The sequence below is a fragment of the Hyperoodon ampullatus genome (assembly GCF_949752795.1).
Source record: "Hyperoodon ampullatus genome assembly, chromosome: 15".
Taxonomy (NCBI): domain Eukaryota; kingdom Metazoa; phylum Chordata; class Mammalia; order Artiodactyla; family Ziphiidae; genus Hyperoodon; species Hyperoodon ampullatus.
The window spans coordinates 50,228,272-50,251,614 of record NC_136928.1 but is presented as its reverse complement, the minus strand read 5'-3'; the positions used below and the strand labels follow the sequence as shown (position 1 = coordinate 50,251,614).

At 40.1% G+C, this 23,343-nt stretch overlaps 1 protein-coding gene across 1 annotated transcript in view; it reads right to left on the bottom strand.

The window, feature by feature from the left end:
• The window catches only part of STPG4 (sperm-tail PG-rich repeat containing 4), a gene marked incomplete at both ends in the record, with an annotated part of 38,017 nt that overhangs the window by 8,154 nt on the left and 6,520 nt on the right, over positions 1-23,343 (bottom strand). The window contains 2 exon segments of the mRNA XM_079720707.1: positions 12,556-12,610; positions 13,398-13,462. Coding sequence (XP_079576833.1) covers positions 12,556-12,610; positions 13,398-13,462 — 120 coding nt within the window.

The window sequence follows — 23,343 nt, the reverse complement described above, 5'->3', positions numbered from 1 at the left end:
TGCAAATTCTAAGGAGCATCCTAAAGGAGGGGGCAGCTCATCCATCTACCCTGCCCTCCTGCCTGCTAGCTGGTCCCATGTTCTCAGCTTTCTGGGACCATGGGTGTGGAAGCAATGCTTAGCAGAGCAGCACACAGAAATCTGATGCTGCAGAATTACCACACCAGCCCTAAACTGCCTACTGCAGGTACTTTATATAAGAGAGAAATAAGTTCCTATCTTGTTTCTAATATTGTTACCTGTGGGCTCTGTTAGTGGCAGCAGAACTCAGTCTTAATTGACAAGGTAGGCATGTTTCCTACTCTCATGGGGTTTACATTCCAGTAGGGAATGTCTACCTTAAAAAAATATGATGAATGTGTGGAGTATCACACAGAGGACATATATGGTACCATGAGAGCATGTAAGAGGGTAAAACTGACCTGGCCTGAGGGGCCTGAGAAGCTCTTTAAAGAAGTACATTTGAGCTAAGACCAAAAGAACAAGGAGGAGGAGGAGTTTGCAGGGCAAAAAGGCTGGAGGAAGGGTCTGTGTAAGAAGAAGTAATGGGGGGCTTCCCTGGTGGCACAGTGGTTGGGAGTCCGCCTGCCGATGCAGGGGACACGGGTTTGTGCCCCGGTCCGGGAAGATCCCACATGCCGCGGAGCGGCTGGGCCTGTGAGCCATGGCCGCTGAGCCTGCGCGTCCGGAGCCTGTGCTCCGCAGCGGGAGAGGCCACAACAGTGAGAGGTCCACGTACCGCAAAAAAAGAAAAAAAAAAAAAAGAATGACTGGGATTTGTTGCAGTTTGTTTTCTACTCTTTAAAAAAAATCCTGCTATGAGGGAACTGTGCCTTTGGGTCTGGGGATTTGAGGGGCTTGGTCATTATTATCAAAGTGCTAAAAGGGAATGGCGGCTGGTAGAATTTTCCAATACAATTTTTTTCTGTGGGTACAAAAGGGCCCTTTTTACTTTTGGTAGAACATATCTTCTGGTGTCTATCCCAAAATGCTCACATAAACACTCTTCAGTCTTTCCTGTGGACAAAACAATTATGCTGATCCATAATCAATTATTATTATTATTTCAACAATAACTGAAATAGCCAGTAAGTATGCAACCTTACATTGGTAATCTGAAGATTAGAAACCATCTTCCAACCAGACAAATCCCTTCCCAACTGCTTCTCTTGAGAGCCACCTACACCTTGGGACAAAGTGTAATTCATCAATGGAATCCTTGACATAAACAAGAAGGCTGCATTTTTTTTTTTTGCGGTACGCAGGCCTCTCACTGTTGTGGCCTCTCCCGTTGCAGAGCACAGGCTCCGGACGCGCAGGCTCAGCGGCCATGGCTCATGGGCCCAGCCGCTCCGCGGCATGTGGGATCTTCCCGGACCGGAGCACGAACCTGTGTCCCCTGCATTGGCAGGCGGACCCTCAACCGCTGCGCCACCAGGGAGGCCCGGCTACATTTTTTTTAACAAGTGATAATGGCTTACATGGAGGGGCCTTCAGGCACATAAGACCCTAGAGGATTTTCAAATTCAAAGTTACTGTACTTTTTACAACTAAAAAATGGTGTAGTAATCTGCCATGCCTTCACATGGTCATCCACTCATTTTTTGATAGGCTGCTCCTGGAGATTCTAGGCATAAATGATTAACACATTTCAATGAGCTAATTTTCACAGAAGATGGAAAGAAAGAAGAAAGAGATACACACCTGTATGTATCCATCTTTTATAACCTGCCTCATTCCCTAAAGGGTTTAAAGTGACTTGGTGAATGTCTAGAGGTTGTCCTACTCTATTGCACCTGATCTACAGGTCAGATTTCTGGTGATCGTAGGTTTCATGTATACCAATGGTGAGGCAACCTGTCCTAAATCAACAGGGCTCAAGTGACACTGTGACCTTACATAAAATACATTTCAGAAGAATTAAAGAGTGACAAGTTGGTTAAAAAAAAACAAAATGCCCAAAAAAAACCCCAAAGAAAATTAAAGTGACATCATGTCTCTGGAGGGAATTTTTTTTTTTTTTTTTTTTGCGGTACGCGGGCCTCTCACTGTTGTGGCCTCTCCCGTTACGGAGCACAGGCTCCGGACGCGCAGGCCCAGCGGCCATGGCTCACAGGTCCAGCCGCTCCGCGGCACGTGGGATCCTCCCGGACCGGGGCATGAACCCGTGTCCCCTGCATCGGCAGGCAGACTCTCAACCACTGCGCCACCAGGGAAGCCCTGGAGGGATTTTTTTTTTTTTTTTTTTTTTTTTTTTTTTTGCGGTATGCGGGCCTCTCACTGTTGTGGCCTCTCCCGTTGCGGAGCACAGGCTCCGGACGCGCAGGCTCAGCGGCCATGGCTCACGGGCCCAGTCGCTCCGCGGCATGTGGGATTTCCCCGGACTGGGGCACGAACCCGTGTCCCCTGCATCGGCAGGCGGACTCTCAACCACTGCGCCACCAGGGAAGCCCTGGAGGGAATTTTTTAAGTGGTGGAAAGGATACATAGAAAAGGAAAGGATACATAGGTTTCATTCATTCATTCAACACATTTTTGGAGCACTGTCCTAGGTGCTGGGGGCATTGAATAAGACAGCCCCTTCTTTCATGGATCTTACATTCCAGAAGGTGATTACAAACTCTCTAATTTGATGACATAAACATTTTACATTTTAGGAACTTCCCTGGCAGTCCAGTGGTTAAGACTTCGCCTTCCAATGCAGGAGGTGTGGGTTCCATCCCTGGTCAGGGAGCTAAGATGCCACATGCCTCGCAGCCAAAAAACCAAAACAAAGAACAGAAGAAATGTTGTAACAAATACAATGAAGACTTTAAAAATGGTCCATATCAAAAAAAACTTTAAAAAAAGGTTTCTTACATTTTAAACTTCTGTATATAAAAAAACACAAAGTAAAAGGCAAAAATCCCCAAAAAACTTCCACAAATAGAAACTTCCACAAATAGAACTGCTAATATCTCTTCACTATAGAGTTTATACAAATCAACAAAAAAGAATGTTAAAGCTCCACCCAATAGATAGCTGGGTAAAGAATGTGGCCAGAAAGTATGCAAGAAGGGCCACAAGGAACTGGCTAACAAATAATTAGAATGTGTAGCCTCCCATCCTACAGATTAAAATAATGAAATATCATTCTTTTACCATCAACTTAACAACGATAAACAAGATTTATAAAAATTTTGTGAAATAGGCACTCTTTTTTTTTTTTTTTTTTTGGCCTAGCTCTGTGGCACACGGGATCTTAGTTCCCCTGTATTGGGAGCACAGCGTCTCAACCACTGGACCGCCAGGGAAGTCCCAGTACTCTCTTTTGTTAATCTATCTATCTATCTATCTATCTATCTATTTATTTATTTTTGGCTGCATTGGGTCTTCATTGCTGCAAGCGGGCTTTTCTCTAGTTGCCGCAAGCAGGGGCCACTCTTCGTTGCAGTGCGCAGGCTTCTCATTGTGGTGGTTTCTCTTGTTGAGGAGCACGGGCTCTAGGCACGTGGGCTTCAGTAGTTGTGGCATGCAGGCTCAGTAGTTGTGGCTCGCGGGCTCTAGAGTACAGGCTCAGTAGTTGTGGCACACGGGCTTAGCTGCTCCGCAGCATGTGGAATCTTCCTGGACCAGGGTTTGAACCCATGTCCCCTGCACTGGCAGGCAGATTCTTAACCACTGCGCCACCTGGGAAGTCCCCCGGTACTCTCTTGATTGCCGGTGGAGATATAAATTAATGTAATACTTTTTTTTTTTTTTTTTTTGCGGTACGCGGGCCTCTCACTGCTGTGGCCTCTCCCGCTGCGGAGCACAGGCTCCGGACGCGCAGGCTCAGCGGCCATGGCCCACGGGCCCAGCCGCTCCGCGGCATGTGGGATCCTCCCAGACCGGGGCACGAACCCGCGTCCCCTGCATCGGCAGGCGGACTCGCAACCACTGCGCCACCAGGGAAGCCCTGTAATACTTTTTTAAACAGATCAAGAACCTGTATATAATCTTTACTCTAGTAAATCCTATTTGTGATGATCTATAAAAAATGATTCCCAAGTTTAGAAAAGACTTTATGGGTTGTCTTATCATAGCATTAGTCTTTTGATCTGTGTATTCAGCACCATTGTCCTTGCGTAACAAAGCTGTGAATGTAGACAGAATTTGTCATAGCACAAAAGAATTCTCCAAAGAGTTGAGCACTAATAAAATTATATCCTATTCAAATATCCCTCCCTGCTTAACACAAGCATCCATCACTGCAGACAGGTGAGGTTCTTTGTGAGTCAGTTTCTCTCCCTCATTAAATGATATTCAACAACACACTGCAAATAAAATGCAAACCCACTTCACATGAAAATGCAAATTTTACCAAATAATGCAAGATTTCGTGAAGTTGAAGTAAGTAATGAAGTGCCTAAATCACAGGAACAGTCTTTGATTGACCAGTGAGGTTCCAGCAAAGTTAAATCAGTTAAAAAGAAAGAAGAAAAGCTGGACAAGGATTGTGACATTATTGGCACTTCAGTAAAGAATGATTTACAATATCATAGAAGACACCCTTGGGAAAACTGATGAACCTTCAAATATTTTTTTCTAAAATTTGTTCTTTATGATTTCATTAGAATGTCAAATATGAAATGAAGGATATCACTATACTATCATAAAATATTGTCAGAAAAAATAAACTAAAATCAACACAATTTCCTTTTTTAATATGATTTAGTACATAGTTGCAGTTATATTTTCATGATTTTTAGTTTAACTCTTTTTTTAATTGAAGTATGATTTATTTACAATGTTGTGTTAATTTATGCTGTACAGCAAAGTGATTCAGTTATATATACATATATACATTTTTTTTTTTTTTTTTTGCGGTACGTGGACCTCTTACTGCTGTGGCCTCTCCCATTGCGGAGCACAGGCTCCGGATGCGCAGGCTCAGCAGCCATGGCTCACGGGCCTAGCCGCTCCGCGGCATGTGGGATCTTCCCAGACCGGGGCACAAACCCGTGTCCCCTGCATCAACAGGCGGACTCTCAACCACTGCGCCACCAGGGAAGCCCCATATGTACATTCTTTTTAAAATTATTTTCCATTATGGTTTATCACAGGATATTGAATATAGTTCCCTGTGCTCTACACTAGGACCTTGTTGTTTATCCATTTTATATATATAATAGTTTGCATCTGCTAACCCCAAACTCTCAATCCATCCTGCCCCCACCACCCCCCTCCTTGGCAACCACAAGCCTGTTCTCTATGTCTGTGAGTCTGTTTCTGTTTCGTAGATAGGTTCATTTAGTTTAACTCTTTTTCAGTAAAGTTCAATAACTTTATTGATTACTCTGAAATTTTGATTCCATTTAAAGTAGGTTCACCTTAATAGGTCTTTTTTTGTGGGTTAAGTTATACTTAGATAATGAAGTCTCCTGTATAAGGAATAATTGAAAGTGAGGTTAATCATCAACAGGAGAATGGGTGAATAAATTGAGATGTGATAACTTGATTATTTACCCAGTAAAAAGAAATTTTAACAGGATTTCTAATAACATGAAAGTGGAACATACGCTAATTGAAAAAAAGGAAATAAAATTGTAGTGTACCATAATCACAAGTATGTTTTTAAAACTGCACAGAAAAAAAGGGAGAAAATTACTTAACATTATTGGTTGCTTACGAGTAATAGGAAATTTTAAAAATATAATTTTCTATATTTTCCAAATTTTATTCACTCATTTTTATTCTAACTTAAATTTTTTTTTTTTTTTTTGCGGTACGCGGGCCTCTCACTGCTGTGGCCTCTCCTGTTGCGGAGCACAGGCTCCGGACGCGCAGGCTCAGCGGCCATGGCTCACGGGCCCAGCAGCTCCGCAGCATGTGGGATCTTCCCAGACCGGGGCACGAACCCGTGTCCCCTGCATCGGCAGGCGGACTCCCAACCACTGTGCCACCAGGGAAGCCCTAACTTAAATTTTAAATATATTTTTACTTAAATTTTAAGATATTTTATTAAATTTATAGATAAAAATCGTTTTAAAAATCAACTGGAACCAAAAGTCTTATAATGAAAAACAGAAGTCTTTGGTCTCATCCCCCTCCAATTCCATTCCCTAATGGGTTTTGTTTTTCAGAGAGTATAACATGCAGCACAGGACGGTGAACACAGTTCTTTCACTGAAATGATACTATTCTAATTCTTTTAGGCAACTAGCACTCTTAGAAACATCTTTTCCACATATGTCTTAGGCACACGTGTCTGAGCAGGCTCTAGAGAGCCTAAGATAGCTATTTTTAACTCTTAGTTGTTCTTCTGGGAGTTATTTCCTTATCACTAAATATGTTCATATTGTTATTCCTTAATTTATATTTTAGAAATTATCTCTTGGTAACGTCCTGGAATAAATGAAGATATGGCCCTCTTGCTCTATCCACTATTCCTCTCTCCCCATCCACTCAAAGTAGCATTTTAAATCACTAACCAATGTTTACTAAAGAAATATTATTCCTTGCAGAGTCAAGTTATATAATATGATTTCTTGTCTTGCACCGTCTTTTGTTTTACCTGGAGTTAATTAGTGCCTTGTTTTTTCACTTGCACACTTTGCTATACATACTTTCTTAAATTTTCCCATCACATCAGCTGTTCTTGAGTCCCTTTTTCCTTAGAAACATTCCTTCTGGAGTTCTTTACTTTCCTTCTCAAATGTGGATTGTTTCTCTCTCAGCCTGCTGTACAGTGGTCCACCTGGGACATCTTTTAACTACTTTCCCAAGTTGGATCCACTTTCTCCTGGATCCTATTCCTTCCTCTTTCTGGATTACTCCTTTGTTTTGCTGTATTTTGTCACCAATGGCACCTTTAAAAAGGGTATCTTGGAGGTAATTCTTATGAATTTTTGCATGTTTGAAAATGTCCTTTAGGAATTTAGGATTAACATATATACACTATAAAATAGGTATATAAAATAGATAACCAATAAGAACCTACTGTATAGCACAGAAAACTATACTCAATATCTTATAATAACCTACAATGGAAAAGAACCTGAAAAAGAATATATATATGTATATATATGTGTGTAGGTATAACTGAATCACTTTGCTGTACACCCGAAACTAATACAACATGGTAAATAAACTATACTTCAATGAAAAAATTTTTAGGGCTTCCCTGGTGGCACAGTGGTTAAGAATCGGCCTGCCAATGCAGGGGACACGGGTTTGAGCCCTGGTCCAGGAGGATCTCACGTGCAGCGGAGCAACGAAGCCCGTGCGCCACAACTACTGAGCCTGCGCTCTAGAGCCCGTGAGCCACAACTACTAAAGCCCGCGTGCCTAGATCCTGTGCTCCGCAACAAGAGAAGCCACCACATTGAGAAGCCTGCGCACCGCAACAAAGAGTAGCCCCTGCTCCCTGCAACTAGAGAAAGCCCGTGCCCAGCAACGGAGACCCAATGCAGCCAAAAAATTAAATAAATAAATTTATTAAAGTAAAAAGTTAAAAAAAGAAAAGAAAAGCCAGTGTAGCAAGGCTCTCAGTGGGAGCCTAAGCTGCAGTCCTCCATCGTAAGGATGTTCAATGATCAAGGCCCAGTAGGCGGGCTGGCATGTGGGTCTCGCAGGAGAGAGAACCCATCCCACTGCAAACGGGGTCAAGCAGGCCAACCCGGCCCCATGAATAAGCCTCAGTCATCAGTGGGGAGTTGTGACTCCAGAGACGGTACAATGTCTGCCACTTGGATTTGACCCCAGATCAGCTCTACACATCTAAAGACATTAAGCAAGTCACTTGGTCAAGCTCACTCACGGGGCTGCTCAGGTTCTGAGTCACCATAGACTGGGTCTAAGTCCTGGCTCTACCTTGGGCCACTGACTTCCATTTCCTAACCTATCAAAGAGAGATGATAAATAGCACCCTCCCCACATTGCAGTGAGGATGAAATGATATGGGGTATGTCAGTCACTGAGCACTGTGCCTGGCACCAGAAAACCAATGAACGATGGTCACCACCATCATCAAAACTGACCCCAACAGAGTAGGTAAGTTTCTTCTAGTTCTAAGAGTCCTTGGCAGTTCTATGACTATGACGTTAATATCTAGAACAAGGAAACTGAATGATAAAAGTGATCAAATCAGTTTCCAGATAAAGGCCTAAGGATTAATGCATTTATCTCCGGAAGGTCTGGGATGATGTTCTCCTAGCAAGCATCATTTCTTCACCACACTCACACTGCGTGCCACTATCTCCCACCGTTGGGATCAAAGCCATTTGCTCTGTGCAGTTTACAAGTCTGTGGATCTAACAAACCCGCAAGTCTGCTCTGGGAGTGTGTGTTTAAGACAGAAATGAATCACAGCCCTGAGCTATTTCTTTGTCTTGGAACATTTTCCATGAAAGTATTCTTTTCACTTTGTTGAAGGACAGGATGTTCCAAACTGTGAATCACTTTTATTTATAAAATGGGACGAATGAGGTGACATCAATGAAAACGGCAGAATAAGGATATCCGAAAAACTCCTCCTCCATAAAGCGATGAGAACAAAGGCAAAAGCTGTCAGAATCAACTGCTTTGTGCTACTTCACATACCAGGTTGCTTATCCTTCAGGATGCCTAACCTGGACTAAAACCAAATTAATTTTAACTGAGTCTGTTTACTAATAGTAAATAAATCATTATTAACTCATGGCATTCATTTAAAACATGCATTTCAAAGGAAATACAGTATCAGCCAGTGGGGGAGAAAAAAAAACTGATGTCTTGACTGCTTGCTGCCAAATCGACCTGAACACATGCATTTATCTCCATTCCTCCCCAATCAAATAAAAAAGGCACAACTATCTCCCCTCAGACATATACACCTGTACACACACAACTGTACACACACACACAGAACCAAGCGAAGAGACAACAGCCAACAGAGATCATGTGTTTGGGGAAGATGTGAAACGGTGTGGAGGAATGGTCCCTGAGGTAGCAGCGTGGAGAATGCTAAAGCCCAGTGTGTGGAGAGGGCCTGCTGATGAGAAGCGGGCTGATCTGCTCCACAGAATCCAAGAAAAGCTCAGAAATTTCAGGCTTTAGACACCTGTGAGGTGGAGGCGAGGGTAAGGCTGAAAGCAGGAAGATTGACTGAGTGTCTTTTCCCCAGGTCCCTACCTACCTACTCCCAGCAGTCAGGTAGCTACCCTTCCCTCATCCCTGTAGGAGACGGAGGTTTTCATTTCCAGGGAGACTGAGCCAGAGATCTGGACCCAGGAGCCCCAGGCACTGTTAGGACAGGGGCTTTTACTGAAAACAGGAATTAAGAGAACTTCTAGACATACAGATGGCCAACAGGCACATGAAAAGATGTTCAGCATCACTGCAAATCAAAACTACAATGAGGTATCACCTCACATTGGTCGGAATGACCATGATCAAAAAGTCTACAAATAATAAATGCTGGAGAGGATGTGGAGAAAAGGGAATCCTCCTACACCGTTGGTAGGAATGTAAATTGGCACAGCCACTATGGAGAACAGTATGGAGGTCCCTTAAAAAACTAAAAATAGAGTTACCATACCATCCAGCAACCTCATCCCTGAGCACATACCTGGAAAACATGAAAACTCTAATTTGAAAAGATACATGCACCCCAATTTTCATAGCAGCACTATTTACAACAGGCAAACATGGAGACAACTCAAATGCCCATCAACAGATGAATGGACAAAGTAGATGTGGTATGTATATATACAATGGAATATTACTCAGCCATAAAAAAGAATGAAATATTGCCATGTGCAGCAACATGGATGGACCTAGAGATTATTATACTAGGTGAAGTCAGAAAGAGAAAGACAAATACCATACGATATCACTCACATGTAGAATCTAAAAAATAATGCAAGGGAATCTATATACAAAACAGGAATAGACATAGAAAACAAACTTATGGTTACCAAAGGTGGAGGGGAGGATAAAGTAGGAGTATGGGATTAATAGATATAAACTATGACACACAAAACAAATAAGCAACAAGGACTTACTGTATAGCACAGGGACTATATGCAATATCTTGTAATAGCCTGTAACTGAAAATAATCTGAAAAAATATATATAAAACAGAATCACTTTGCTGTATACCCGAAACTAGCAAAATATTGTAAATCAACTATACTTCAATTAAAAAAGAGAGAGAGAACTTCTGCACAACGAATGGTGAAACACCACCATCCCAGCACAGCCCGTTCCCCCACTCAGTAACCAGAACACTGGCAACCAGCTTATAGCCTAGGCAGGAGGCTGAGGAGTCATTCTGAAGCAACTGACAAGTTCAAAAGAGAAAGCCTAACAGATACAAACATTTATGAGCTACAGAGAGGAAAACCCAGTCCTCATCTTATCAGTCTGCTGTGAAATCCACCTGGAAATAATCCCCACCTGTATTAGTTTCCTGTGGCTGCTATAACAAATTACCAGAAATTTGGTGGCTTAAAACAACATAATTTTACTCTCCCATAGTCCTAGAAGCCAGAAGTCCCAAATCAATTTCACTGAGCTGAAATCAAGGTGTCGGGAGGCCTGTGGTCCCTCTGGAGACTGTTAGAATCCATTCCCTGCCTCTTCCATCTTCTGGTGGTGCCACCTTCCTTGGTTTTTGGCCACATCACTCAAATCTCCACCTCCCTGGTCACATTGCTTTCTCCTCCTTTCTTAAATTTCCCTCTGCCTCCATTTTATAAGGACATTTGTGATTGCATTTAGGGCCCACTGGATAATCCAGGATAATTTTTCCATCTCAAGATCCCTAACATACTCACATCTGCAAAGTTTTTGCCATCTGGTAACATTTATAGGTTCTGGGCATTAGGTCTTGGGCACATCTTTGTGGTCTATTATTTAGCCCACCACACCACCCACATACAGAAGGTTTTCAATTAGCTTTTTAGTTTCTCACACTTAAGTATTAGTGAAATAAAAATTTTTTCACCTTTATTGGATATCTGAATTTCTTATTTTATGAATTGTCTATTCACTGCCTTCATCCGTTTTACTTTTCTATTGGTGTTTTTCCTATAACTCATCAAGAGAATTTCAGATAAGGCCATTAACCATTTATCTGCCATGTATGTTGAAAATACTTTTCCTAATTCACATTTGCCTATTAACTTTGTTTACAGTTTGTTCCCTGATGTACAAAAAATTCAAAATGCTCTGTAATCAAATCTAAGACTTCTTTTCCTTTGCAATTCATCCACTGCTGTTATCTCAGAAAGTCAGCCTTATCCTAAAATTAGATATATGCTAATATATTTTCTCCTGGTTTTATAGTCTCAAAAGTACTTAATTCTTTAATCAATATGGAATTTATTATAATATGTGGTATGAAGAGTCTAATATTTACAAGTTAATTAATCAATTGTCTAGCACAAAATAGCTCTTCCTTTCCCTACTGATTTGTCATACCATCTTTATCAAATATAAAAATTTTACATATTCTAGAGTCTGTTTTTGAGCTCTGTTCAGTTGTCTCAACTCCTCTTTAATATGCTCGCTGTATCTTTTCCCCCTCAAGTTTCTAGTTACAAATAAATAATCATAGTCCATCAAAACACCCCAAAATAACTTCATATTTTCTCATTCTTTCTTTTTTTTATATTTTGGCATCCTACTGATTAGTTACTTATCTAAAAGAGTTCATTTTTATCAAATACATGTACATGTATTTGAAAATTTTTAGAAACAGGAAAGCACTTTCACCTTTTTTAAGGAAAGAAACTAGGACTACTTTTCTTTCTTGCTGTTCATACAGTGATATATTGAATATCTTTGATGATTTAAATAATTAATTAATTCAACAAACACTATGTGTCAGCCAGTTTCCTAAGCACTAGGTATACAAGACAAAAACACAAAAATCCCCACCTTCATGAAGCTTACATTCTGGTGGGGGAGACAGATAAAAACAGGATACATAAATTTTTAAATGTAATGTGTCAGACAGTGATGAGTGCTATGGAGAAAAATAAACCAAGAAAGAGGGACAGGAAATTCTGAACAGGTGACTAGAGATGACCTCAATAAGAAGGTCATATGAGTCAAGACCTAAAGAAAGTAAAGGAGCCTTTACTTTTCTTCTATAACTTGACACAAATGGGTTACTTACATTGAAATAACCAGTGTATCTTTAGATATATTTTAAGTATATATATATATTTTTAAATTTATTTATTTTTGGCTGTGTTAGGTCTTCATTGCTGCACGCAGGCTCCTCATTTTAGTGGCTTCTCTTGTTGCGGAGCAAGGGCTCTAGGTGCATGGGCTTCGGTAGTTGTGGCTCATGGGCTTAGTTGTTCCACGGCATGTGGGATCTTCCTGGACCAGGGCTTGAACCCGTGTCCCCTGCATTGGCAGGCGGATTCTTAACCACTGCACCACCAGGGAAGCTCTTCAGTATATCTTAAATCAACTACATTAATCATTCATTGCTTTTCTACTACGATGAGTGAAATGTTAATCTTGATATATCAAAAAGGAATCATTGCATATTTTAAACATCAAATTCATCACGAGTTAATTGTCTACCAATGTACTTACAGGAATGAAGCAGCCTGTTGGAAACCTTTGAACTGTAGAACGAAATACAAAGCTCCTATATTAAAAAAACAAAAATAGATATGATCTTCTAAATCTATTTTTTTTTAATGTGAGGATCTTTAACATATTCCCTGTCTCTCATTAAATATTTTAAAATGCTAATCTGGGGACTTCCCTGGTGGTGCAGTAGATAGGGCTCTGTGCTCCCAGTGCAGGGGGCCCAGGTTCGATCCCTGGTCAGGGAACTAGATCCCACATGCATGGCACAACTAAGAGTTCGCATACCACAACAAGGAGCACACGTGTTACAACTAAGGAGCCCACCAGTCACAACTAAGGAGCCCACCTGCCGCAACTAAGGAGCCCATGTGCTGCAACTGAGGAGCCAGCGAGCCGCAACTAAGACCCAGCACAACCAAATAAATAAATAATAAATATTTTTTAAAAATGCTAATCTAATATGATGGGCATAAATGAGGTTTAAAAGTCGTTAGTGTTGGGACTTCCCTGGTGGTGCAGTGGTTAATAATCCATCTGTCACTGCAGGGGACACAGGTTAGATCCCTGTTCCTGGAATACCACACATGCCGTGGAACAACTAAGCCTGAGCACCACAACTATTGAAGCCCGTGTGCCCTAGAGCCCACACACCACAACTACTGAGCCCATGCGCCTAGAGCCCAAGCTCCACAAGAGAAGCCACAGCAATGAGAAGCCCGTGCACGGCAACAAAGACCCAACGCAGCCAAAAAAAAAAAAAGTCATTAGTGTTGGTGGTTAAGTATGTAAATAGAAAGGCATCAGTGAAGTTAGTAAAAGCAATTTAATAAGTATATAATTACCTGGAAGCATGCTTGGGAACTTGTGCAGGAAGTAGCTCGTATTGTCCTGGTGAAAGCTGAACAGACTACACAGAATGGACAAGGACACCAATAATAGATTAATACAGGTCTCAAACTCACTTTATTATCTATCATTCATAATCCTTTATTTTATTACCATACAACATTATATAATTTATTTTCTATTTTGAGAGTGGAAGAGGTACACTTTCAAAGGTAGAGCTTCAAAACACTCAACAGATATTCACTTTTCATGATGAATATTATGACAGTATGCCTACAGTGGTATGGAGAAAAATGCTGTACAATTAATCATATTTTAAATGTACTAGATTCAACAAATCCAATTGATCACCAATTAGTGAGCCTGCTCTGTTGGTAAAGAACTGTGCTAGGTATGGTGGGGAATACAGGAGTGTTCTCATAATACATAAACAATGCTAATATAAAACACTATAATCAACACTAAAAGAAAGATTGAAGATGTTGGGGATAGGGAGAGATTAACCCAACTGGGTGACCAACAGCTAACATCACATACTCAATGGTGAAAAGCTAAAAGCTTTTCCTCTAAGGTCAGGAACAGGACAAGGGTGCCTATGTCTCCATTCCTATTCAACATAGTACTGGAAGTCCTAGCCAGAGTAATTAGGCAAGAAAAAGAAATAAAAGGTAACCAAATTGGAAAGGAAGAAGTAAAACTGTCCCTGTTTGCAGATGACATAATCTTATATATAAAAAACTCTAAAGACTCCACCAAAAAACTGTTTGAACTAATAAGGAAATTCAGTAAAGTTGCAGGATACAAAAACAACATAGAAAAATCAGTTGGAAAAAAATCAGTTGAGTTCCTATACACTAACAATGAAGTATCTGAAAAAGAAATTAAGAAAACAATCTCATTTACAATAGCATCAAAACATAAAATACTTAGGAATAAATTTAACTAAGGAGATGGAAGATCTGTACACTGAAAACTATAAGACATTGATGAAAGAAACTGAAGAAGACACAAATAAATGGAAAGATATCCCATGTTTATTGATTAGAAGAATTAATATTGGTAAAATATCCATATTATCCAAAGCAATCTACAGATTCAGTGCAATCCCTATCAAAATCCCAGCAGCATTTTTTCAGAGATATAGAAGAAACAATCCTAAATTCAGTATGGAACCACAAACGGCCCCAGATAGTCAAAGCAATCTTGAGAAAGAAGAACAAAGCTGGAGGGATCACACTTCCTGATTTCAAACTATATTGCAGAGCTACAGTAATCAAAACAGTATGATACCAGAATAAAAACAGACACATAGACTAAAGGAACAAAATAGAGAGCCCAGAAATAAATCCACACAGAAACAGTCAACTAATCTTTGACAAGGGCACCAAGAATACACAATAGGGAAAGGATAGTCCCTTCAATAAATGGTATTGGGGAGACTGGATATCCACATGCAAAAGAACAAAACTAAACCCTATCTTATGCACAACTACTAACTCAAAATGACTGAATACTTAAACATAACATATGAAATGATAAAACACCTAAAAGAAAACATATAGAAAAATCTCCTAGACATTGGTCTCAGCAATGATTTTTTTAGATATGACACCAAAAGTACAGGCAACAAAAGCAAAAATAAACAAGTAGGACTACATCAAAGTATAGCCAAGGAAACAATCAATAAAATGCAAAGGCAACCTAAGGAATGGGAGAAAATATTTGCAAACCATATATCTGATAAGGTATTAATATCCAAAATATATAAGGAACTCATACAACTCAATAGCAAAAAGACAAGTAATCAAATTTAAAAATGGGCAAAAGACTTGAGTAGACATTTTTCCATAGAAGACATACAAATGACCAACAAGTACATGGAAAGGTGCTCAACATCACTAACCATCAGGGAAATGAAAATCAAAACCACAATGAGATATCACCTCACACCAGTTAGAATGGCTATTATCAAAAACACAAGAAATAACTAGTGTTGGTGAGGATGTGGAGAAAAGGGAACCCTTGTGCACTTTGGTGGGAATATAAAATTGTATAGCCATTATGGAAAACAGTATGGAGGTTCCTCAAAAAATAAAAACAGAACTACCATATGATCTAGCAATCCCACTTCTGGGTATATATCTGAAGGAAACAAAATCAATATTTGGAAGAGATACCTGCAGTCCCATGTTCACTGCAGCATTATTCACAATAACCGAGCTATGGAAATAACCTAGGCACCCATCCATGGATGAATAGATAATGAAAATGTGATATATATTAACTTAATGCATAAACTATATTGGAATGTTGTTCAGCCATAAAAAAGAAGGAAAGCCTACCATTTGCAACAACATGGATGAACCCGGAGAACATTATGCCAAGTTGAATAAGCCAGAGAAAGACAAATACCATTTTGTAACAGTTATATGTGCAATCTAAAAAGGTTGTACTCATAGAAACAGAGAGTTAAATGGTGGTTCCCAGATTGGCAGGTGGGGGAAATGGGGAGATGTTGGTCAAAAGGTACAAACTTTATTATAAGATGAATAAGTTCTAGAGATAGAATGTACAGCATGGTGACTATAGTTAATAATACTGTATTGTATACTTGAAAATTGCTAAGAGAGAAGATCTTATGTGCTTTGTGGTTTTGTTTTTTTGTTTTTCTTTTAATTATTTGGCTGTGTCCCATGGCATGTGGGATGTTAGTTCGCAACCAGGGATCGAACCCGCACAGTAGAAGTGTGGTCTTAAACACTGGACTGCCAGGGAAGTCCCCATTCTTATGTGCTCTTATCACACACACACACAAAATGGCAACCATGTGAGGTGATGGATGTGCTAATTAACTTGATTGTGGTAATCATTTCACAATATGTGTGTGTGTGTGTATATATATATATATATATATATATATAACAAATCATGTTGTACACCTTAAATATATTCGATTTTATTTGTCAGTTACACCTCAATAAAGCTGGGGGAAATAATTAAATAAATAAATCCAACTGGGGGATCTAAAGATGGTAAAGACAGTGAGATTTGAGTGGGGTTTTAAGGAAGGTAAGACTTCCTTGAGGGAGGCAAGAGAGGGATTCTAAGAAGGAGAAACACCGTAGAATCCTTCCATTTTGGGAAGGATTCTTCCCAGGATTCAGTAATATAACTCCTCCCTGCCAGCTCCTTGAACATAGGAAGTTCTGGAGGTCCGGTCAGTCTTCCCCTGGCTTCTCATTCTCTTTCCTTCCCTCCCTCCCTTCCTTCACACATCCCACTCTCTGTGCTTACCAGCTCCTGACACTCCCTTATTTCCCTTACCTCAGGGCTAATATCCACAGACCCAAGGATAGTGGAGCCACCCAGGTAGTTTGCAATGTTTCACAACGGGCAGAGAGATAGTCTCTTCTACAGTGGATTTTTCAGTCCATTAGAAATCCTATCAGGATACTCATAAGATGAATGCAGCCAAAAGACTGTCAGGTACAATATTTTTAGGTACTACTGGTGGAAATTTCATCCAGTGTGTCTTCTTCTCTGAGAAATGGTCTCTTGCTTCACATGGAAGTATCAGTGACTCACCACCCAAACATCTTTATGGTCTGAGAAATAGACAGCATTGGACTTTCTCAAAAAGATGCCTGTCTAATGGTACCAATGATGTTGTTCTTACCAGCACCCTGTAATTTTCATCAGCTCCAGAAACTATGTGAGTCCCAGTCCCTGAGATGTCTTCTGTATCAGATTCACTTTCACTTACCATTCTCTTCACAAATTTACTTGTGACAATCACTGCTCTGCCTTGCAGTTGCTCTATGAGAGTTCATCCTCAAATAATACCTGCTAAATGAGTCAACTTTGAGCACCATTTTTTTTTTAATTTAATTGCATGGTGAATTGTTCCATCTTATCAATGCTTTGCTCTTCATTATTCTAACACTTAAGTCTTCGATTCCCTGAAGTATTACCTGCCAGCCCCCTCCTAGACACAAAATTTCTCTCTGTTGACACCTTGCTCAATGAAAAACCATCCTGTTGAAAATTCATTCCTAGAGCCATTATTTTACTATGAAGCACTTTGCAAATAAACATGTCTTCAGAGATACTTGATCACAGCTATGAACACAGCTAACAAAAACCAATGAACCGGTTAGATTTTCTCAACCATCATCTCCCAATCAGCTGTTCAAGGATGTCTTTTGAACGCATTGAAATGGATCCTTGGATTCATTCTCTGAGTTAATAGAGGTGCCATTCCATCCTGCCTACCTCCTTTTGACCTAAAACAGATATTTGGAGGTGGTGAGGGGGTGTGGGCAGAATCACCACATTTGTTTCTTTTCACATAAGTTTCATCTTGTAAGACAATGCTAAAGCTAACCTAGACAGAAGTTTGAGGCAATTTTAAATTTTGTTTAATTGTGCTTTTCATTGAAATGTCTCTAGCCTAGGAAGTGAATAAGTTTTAAAATGGAAAATAAAAAGAAATAAGAGCAAAAATATTAGTTGGAAAAATTTTTGATTTCTACAAATGAACATGAATGAAAAGACTATTACTTGCACACTGAAAACAAGTCAAATCTATAGAAAGAAAAAAAAAATTAAAGGTAAGTCTCTTTGCTCCCTACCTAACCTCTGCTTCCTAAATGGAAACCACTGTTAATGACTGCTTAAGTATCACCCAAGAAAACAAGTATGCATTTAACATCGTATATATATTTGTTTTTATTTTTACAAATGGGATTATGCTATAAATATTGGTCTGTTCCTTGAGTTTTTTCATTTAGTAATATATCTTGGAGGTGCTTCCATATCAACACAGATAGACATACCTCATTATTTTTAATGGTAGCACAGCATTATATGGATGTAGCATTATATAACTAGCCCTCTAGTTAGATAAATTTATGAACAGTGCTGCAGTATTTTATATAAATATCTCACTGTACTTTCATAAGACTATTTGTAGGAACTACTGAGCTCGCGTGCCTCAACGAGAGAGCCTGTGTGCCACAAACTATAGAGCCCAGGTGTGCCTGGAGCTGGTGCGCCACAACTAGAGAGAGGAAAAAAAAAAAAACCCATGCCACAACTAGAGAGAAGACGGCACACCACAACTAGAGAAGCCCACACGCAGCAATGAAAGATCCCGCATGCTGCAACTAAGACCTGATGCAGCCAAAAAAATAAAGAAATTAAATAAATAAAATTAATATATTTTTTAAAAGACCATTTTTAGGGTAAATTCCTGACAGTGGAATGGTCCCTATGTGCATATAAAATATGAACAAGAATCATCAAACCACCCTCCAAAATACCTGCAACAATTTTTATGCATACAGGATATCTCTTTCTGTACTCCCTTTGCCAATATAATGGGTATCATCCAACTTAAATTGTTGATCATCTGACAGGCAAAAAATTGTGTCTACCTGCTTTTGTTCTTTTATAATTATTTAATAATTAGTGGAAGCCAAGCATCACTTTATGTTTTTTAGCAACTGGTATATCTCTTTGTGAGTTGCTAGCTCGTATCATTTTTTCATTTTTATTTGCATTTCTCTGATCATTAGCAATGTTGAGCATCTTTTCATGTGTCTGCTGGCCATCTGTATGTCTTCTTTGGAAAAATGTCTATTCAGGTCTTCTACCATTTTTAATTGTCTTGGTTTTGGGTTTTGTTTTGTTTTTATATTGAGTTGTGTGAACTGTTTATCTATTTTGTATATTAACAACTTCCTTATTGGTCATATCATTTGCAAATATTTTCTCCCATTTAGTAGGCTGTCTTTTCATTTTGTTGATGGTTTCCTTTGCTGTGCAAAAGCTTTTAAATTTAATTAGGTCCCATTTGTTTATTTTTGCTTTAGTTTCCTTTGCCTGAGGAGACATATCCAAAAAAATATTGCAGCAATTTATGTCAGAGAGTGTTCTGCCTATGTTTTGTTCTAGAAGTTTTATGGTTTCTGGTCTTACATTTAGGTCTTTAATCCATTGAGCTTATTTTTGTATATGATGTGGGAAAATGTTCTAATTTCATTCTTTCACATGTAGCTGCCCAGTTTTCCCAGCAGCGCTTACTGACGAGACAGTCTTTTTTTCCCCATTGTATATTCTTGCCTCCTTTGTCATAGCTTAACTGACCATAAGTGCGTGGGTTTGCTTCTGGGCTCTCTATTCTGTTCCATTAATCTATGTGTCTGTTTTTGTGCCAGCACCATGCTGTTTTGATCACTATAGCTTTGTAGTATAGCCTGAAGTCAGGGAGAGTCATGATTCCGGCTTTGTTCTTTTATCTCAAGATTGCTTTGGCTATTCAGGGTCTTCTATGGTTCCATATACATTTTAGGATTATTTGTTCTAGTTATATGAAAAATGTCATGGGTATTTTCATAAGGATTACATTAAATCTGTAGATTTCTTTGGGAAGTATGGATGTTTTAACCATATTAACTCTTCCAAGCCATGAACGTGAAATATCTTTCCATCTCTTTGTATCAATTTCCTTCATCAGTATTTTATAGTTTTCAGAGTATAGGTCTTTCACCTCCTTGGTTAAGTTTATTCCTAGGTATTTTATTCTTTTTGCTGTGATTTTAACTGAGATTGTCTTCTTGCTTTCTCTTTCTGACAGTTCATTATTAGAGTATAGAAAAGCAACAGATTTCTGTATATTAATCTTGTACCCTGCAACTTCACCAAATTCATTTATTAGTTCTAATAGTTTTTGTTGGTGCCTTTGCTCATTTTTAAACCAGAATGTCCATTTCAATTGCATTATGAGAGAGCATGACTCATTTTTACCCTTTGAAGCAAGAGTGTTGAAGCCATGCAGTTAGTGGTCAGTGTTTCTTGAAACTCCCTTGCAGCTTCACTACCTGATGGCACTCTACTCTTCTGCATTGGCTGACCTTGGCCAGTACTGACTCATTGCCTACAGACTGGGGCAGAGTCACCATCTTCTCCTCGCCCCGTTCATTGTAGGGAAACTCTGGCACAGACTTATTTGACTTTGGGTTGCTCTGAAACTCCCCTACCATGTTGATTTCAAGCTTAGGCTTTAAACTTTCCCATTTAAATCACTGGATCCAGGTTTCCAGTTGAAAACATAAATAGTGCATTTTAAATGGTCCTGGACTTATACTCTGCAAGATGGAGTGGCACTGGGGCACAATTTTTCTGTGGGGCATTTTGGCAATGCATCTCAAAAGACTTAGACATCTACATGCCCTTTCCTCAACAACTCCACTCTCTGACTAAAAGCAGGAAATGACTGAATATGCAGTATTAGTATTAGGTTATGTCCTTACAGTAGAATACTATGCAGCTATTTAAAATGATGTAGAGAATACATGATGGTGTGAAAAAGATTCACAATATACTTCCAAGGGAAAAAAAGAGTTCTGCTTTCTGCTAATGGCAGGCTAGGTTATTTGGATGATGAAACGTCCCACTGCAGACAACTACTAGAAATGAGAGTTGAAATATTAAAAATAGACAGAGCTTTTAAAAAGATATGAAATTGATGACAATAAGGAATATAAACCCCACAAACCAAGAGATAGCAAGAAACCAGACAGGCAAATGGCCCAGTTTTGCTCAGAGGATGTATGCTGGTCCAGACTAAACTCAGCAGAGGAACAGAGCTGGGTTTGAGTGAACTTCAGAGCCCTAGAAGGATCCAGAGGCCAAAGCCTGGACCATCAATGTTGCTGATTTAATGGAAGTCCTACCAACAGGAATTGGAGGCCCTAAAAGGGGACTTCCTGAAAGCAAACCTACCACCTCACCCCAATGCTAGGGACTGCAAAAAGAGTTGTCTTGGTGCTAAGGAGAATTAGGAAAGGGGGAAGAAACACATCCTTGAGAGACTGTAACCGTGGGCTGGTTCCTTTCATGGATTCAGTCCAAATGCCCATCACTAGAGTGATTCAAGAATATATAAGCAGTGTATTTCAAGTGGCACCAAACTGGTAGCTCCCCTAAGTATTAGCAGAAGCAAAAGTAAACCTTCTCTGAAGGAAAAAGGCTTTCATCTTAGGGAATTCATGAAAACAACCTTTCAGTGGGAACGAGCAACACACAGTCAAAGATAATCACACATCCAAGGAACCAAAATGAGTAAGGCCGAGGCAGATTTCAGAAATGTAAGCAATCATTAATTCATTCATGTATTCAACAAATATTAACCATCAGACACTGTTCTAGAGGCAAAGATGTAGCAGTGAACAAAGCAGGTAAGTATTCATGTCCTCATGAAGCTTCACTCTCACGGAAGGAGGCAGACAACAAATAATAAATGCAAAGTGCAAATAAATTATATAGTATACTGAGGGCTCTAGGTGCTATGGAAACAATGAAAGAGCAGGGTAGGAGGGTCAGGAGTGTCAGGTGGCCAATTTAAATGAGGCTCATTGAGAAGGTGACACTTGAACAAAGACTTGAAGGAGAGGGGATAAGCCATGCAGATATCTGGGATAAGAGCATATGAAGGAAGATCCAGTGCAAGGACCCTGAGGTCAGAGTGGGAGTAGCAAATTCAAGAAGCAGCCAGGATGAGGCCAGTGGGGCAGGATGAGAGTGAGGGAAGACACAAGAGATGAGGTCACAAATGAAGCCTATCCACCATCAACCTGTTGGTCCTGAAAACAGCCACTCAGAGATCACACCGACTATCACAAAGCCTGAACCCAGAGGTTCTCAATCAGGAATGTTTTTTTGGTTTTTGGTTCCCCCCTTCCTCAGGGGAAATTTGGACAATGTCTGGAGACAGTTTCAGTTGTTACAACTGGGAGGGGGGGGATTGCTAATTGGCATCTAATTATCCTGAAATGCTGCTAAACATCCTACAAAGCACAGAACCACCCCCTACCACAGAGAATTATCCTGACCCAAGAGTCAATAGTGCCAAGGGTGAGAAACCCTAAATTCGACATAAAATGGAGAAGTCAAAAAGGCAGTTGGATATACAAGTCTGGAGTTCAACAGATAAGGTTGGGCAGGAGATATACATTCAGAAATTCATAAACAAATAACTGGTGTTCAAAGCCTTGAGACTGAATCAGATCAGCGGGGAGTGAGTGTAGATGGGGAAGAGGTGTTGTGTGCCTGGCGTTCCAACAGGAAGAGGGCAGGGAAGAGGGGCTGAACTGGTCAAAAGGCTGAGAAGAGGAAAACAAGAATGAGGTTTGAGGAGGAGGTGTCAGGGGTTTGGAAAGAGGGGAGATGTGAGAGAAAGCTACCCAGGAGAATGGGAGAGTAAACAGACTAGGGAAGTCCATTCTGGGCCCACAGGAGGTGAAGAATTTAAAATGAGACTAGTCATCTGGCTACACAGATGCAGGTTCAAAGTTCGAAGAGAGATTTGACTAGGGTTGTGGCTTTGCCAAACAAGTGAGATGAGCCATCAGGGGCCAGGAAATTGAAGGCGTGTGCAGGGAGTAACTCTAATGATTAACTTAAGCTTTGAAAGGAAGGAAAGCACTGAAAGTTGAGAGGCAATGAAAGGTGGTAGTATAATCAGATAGGGTAGGGAGTCCGCAGAGAAAGAAAACGAGGCATGGCTTTCCTGACATAAGAGAAGCCATTTTTGGCCTAAGCCATTTTGTGATCTAAGCCTGGCCTCGGTAATTAATGATCTTACGGGAAGTGAGGAAATGCAGGAACAAAGAAAAAGCAGTCAAGGAACAATAGGTCAGCAATAAAAGAGTCCCAGTTCCTCCTCAAGGGATATACATAACAATTTGATACTCTTTGAGTTCTGCAGGAACTAAGCCCTCCACCCAGGTGGAGGATAGAAGGATGATGCTGCCCCTCCTGACTTCAATCAACTAAAGCTTGGACTCTGTCGACCTTTGCCCTGATCCTACGCTGAATTCTCCTCTGCTCAAGCCCCGTCATGAATATGCATGTACCTTTAGCTTTAGACTTCCCCAATTT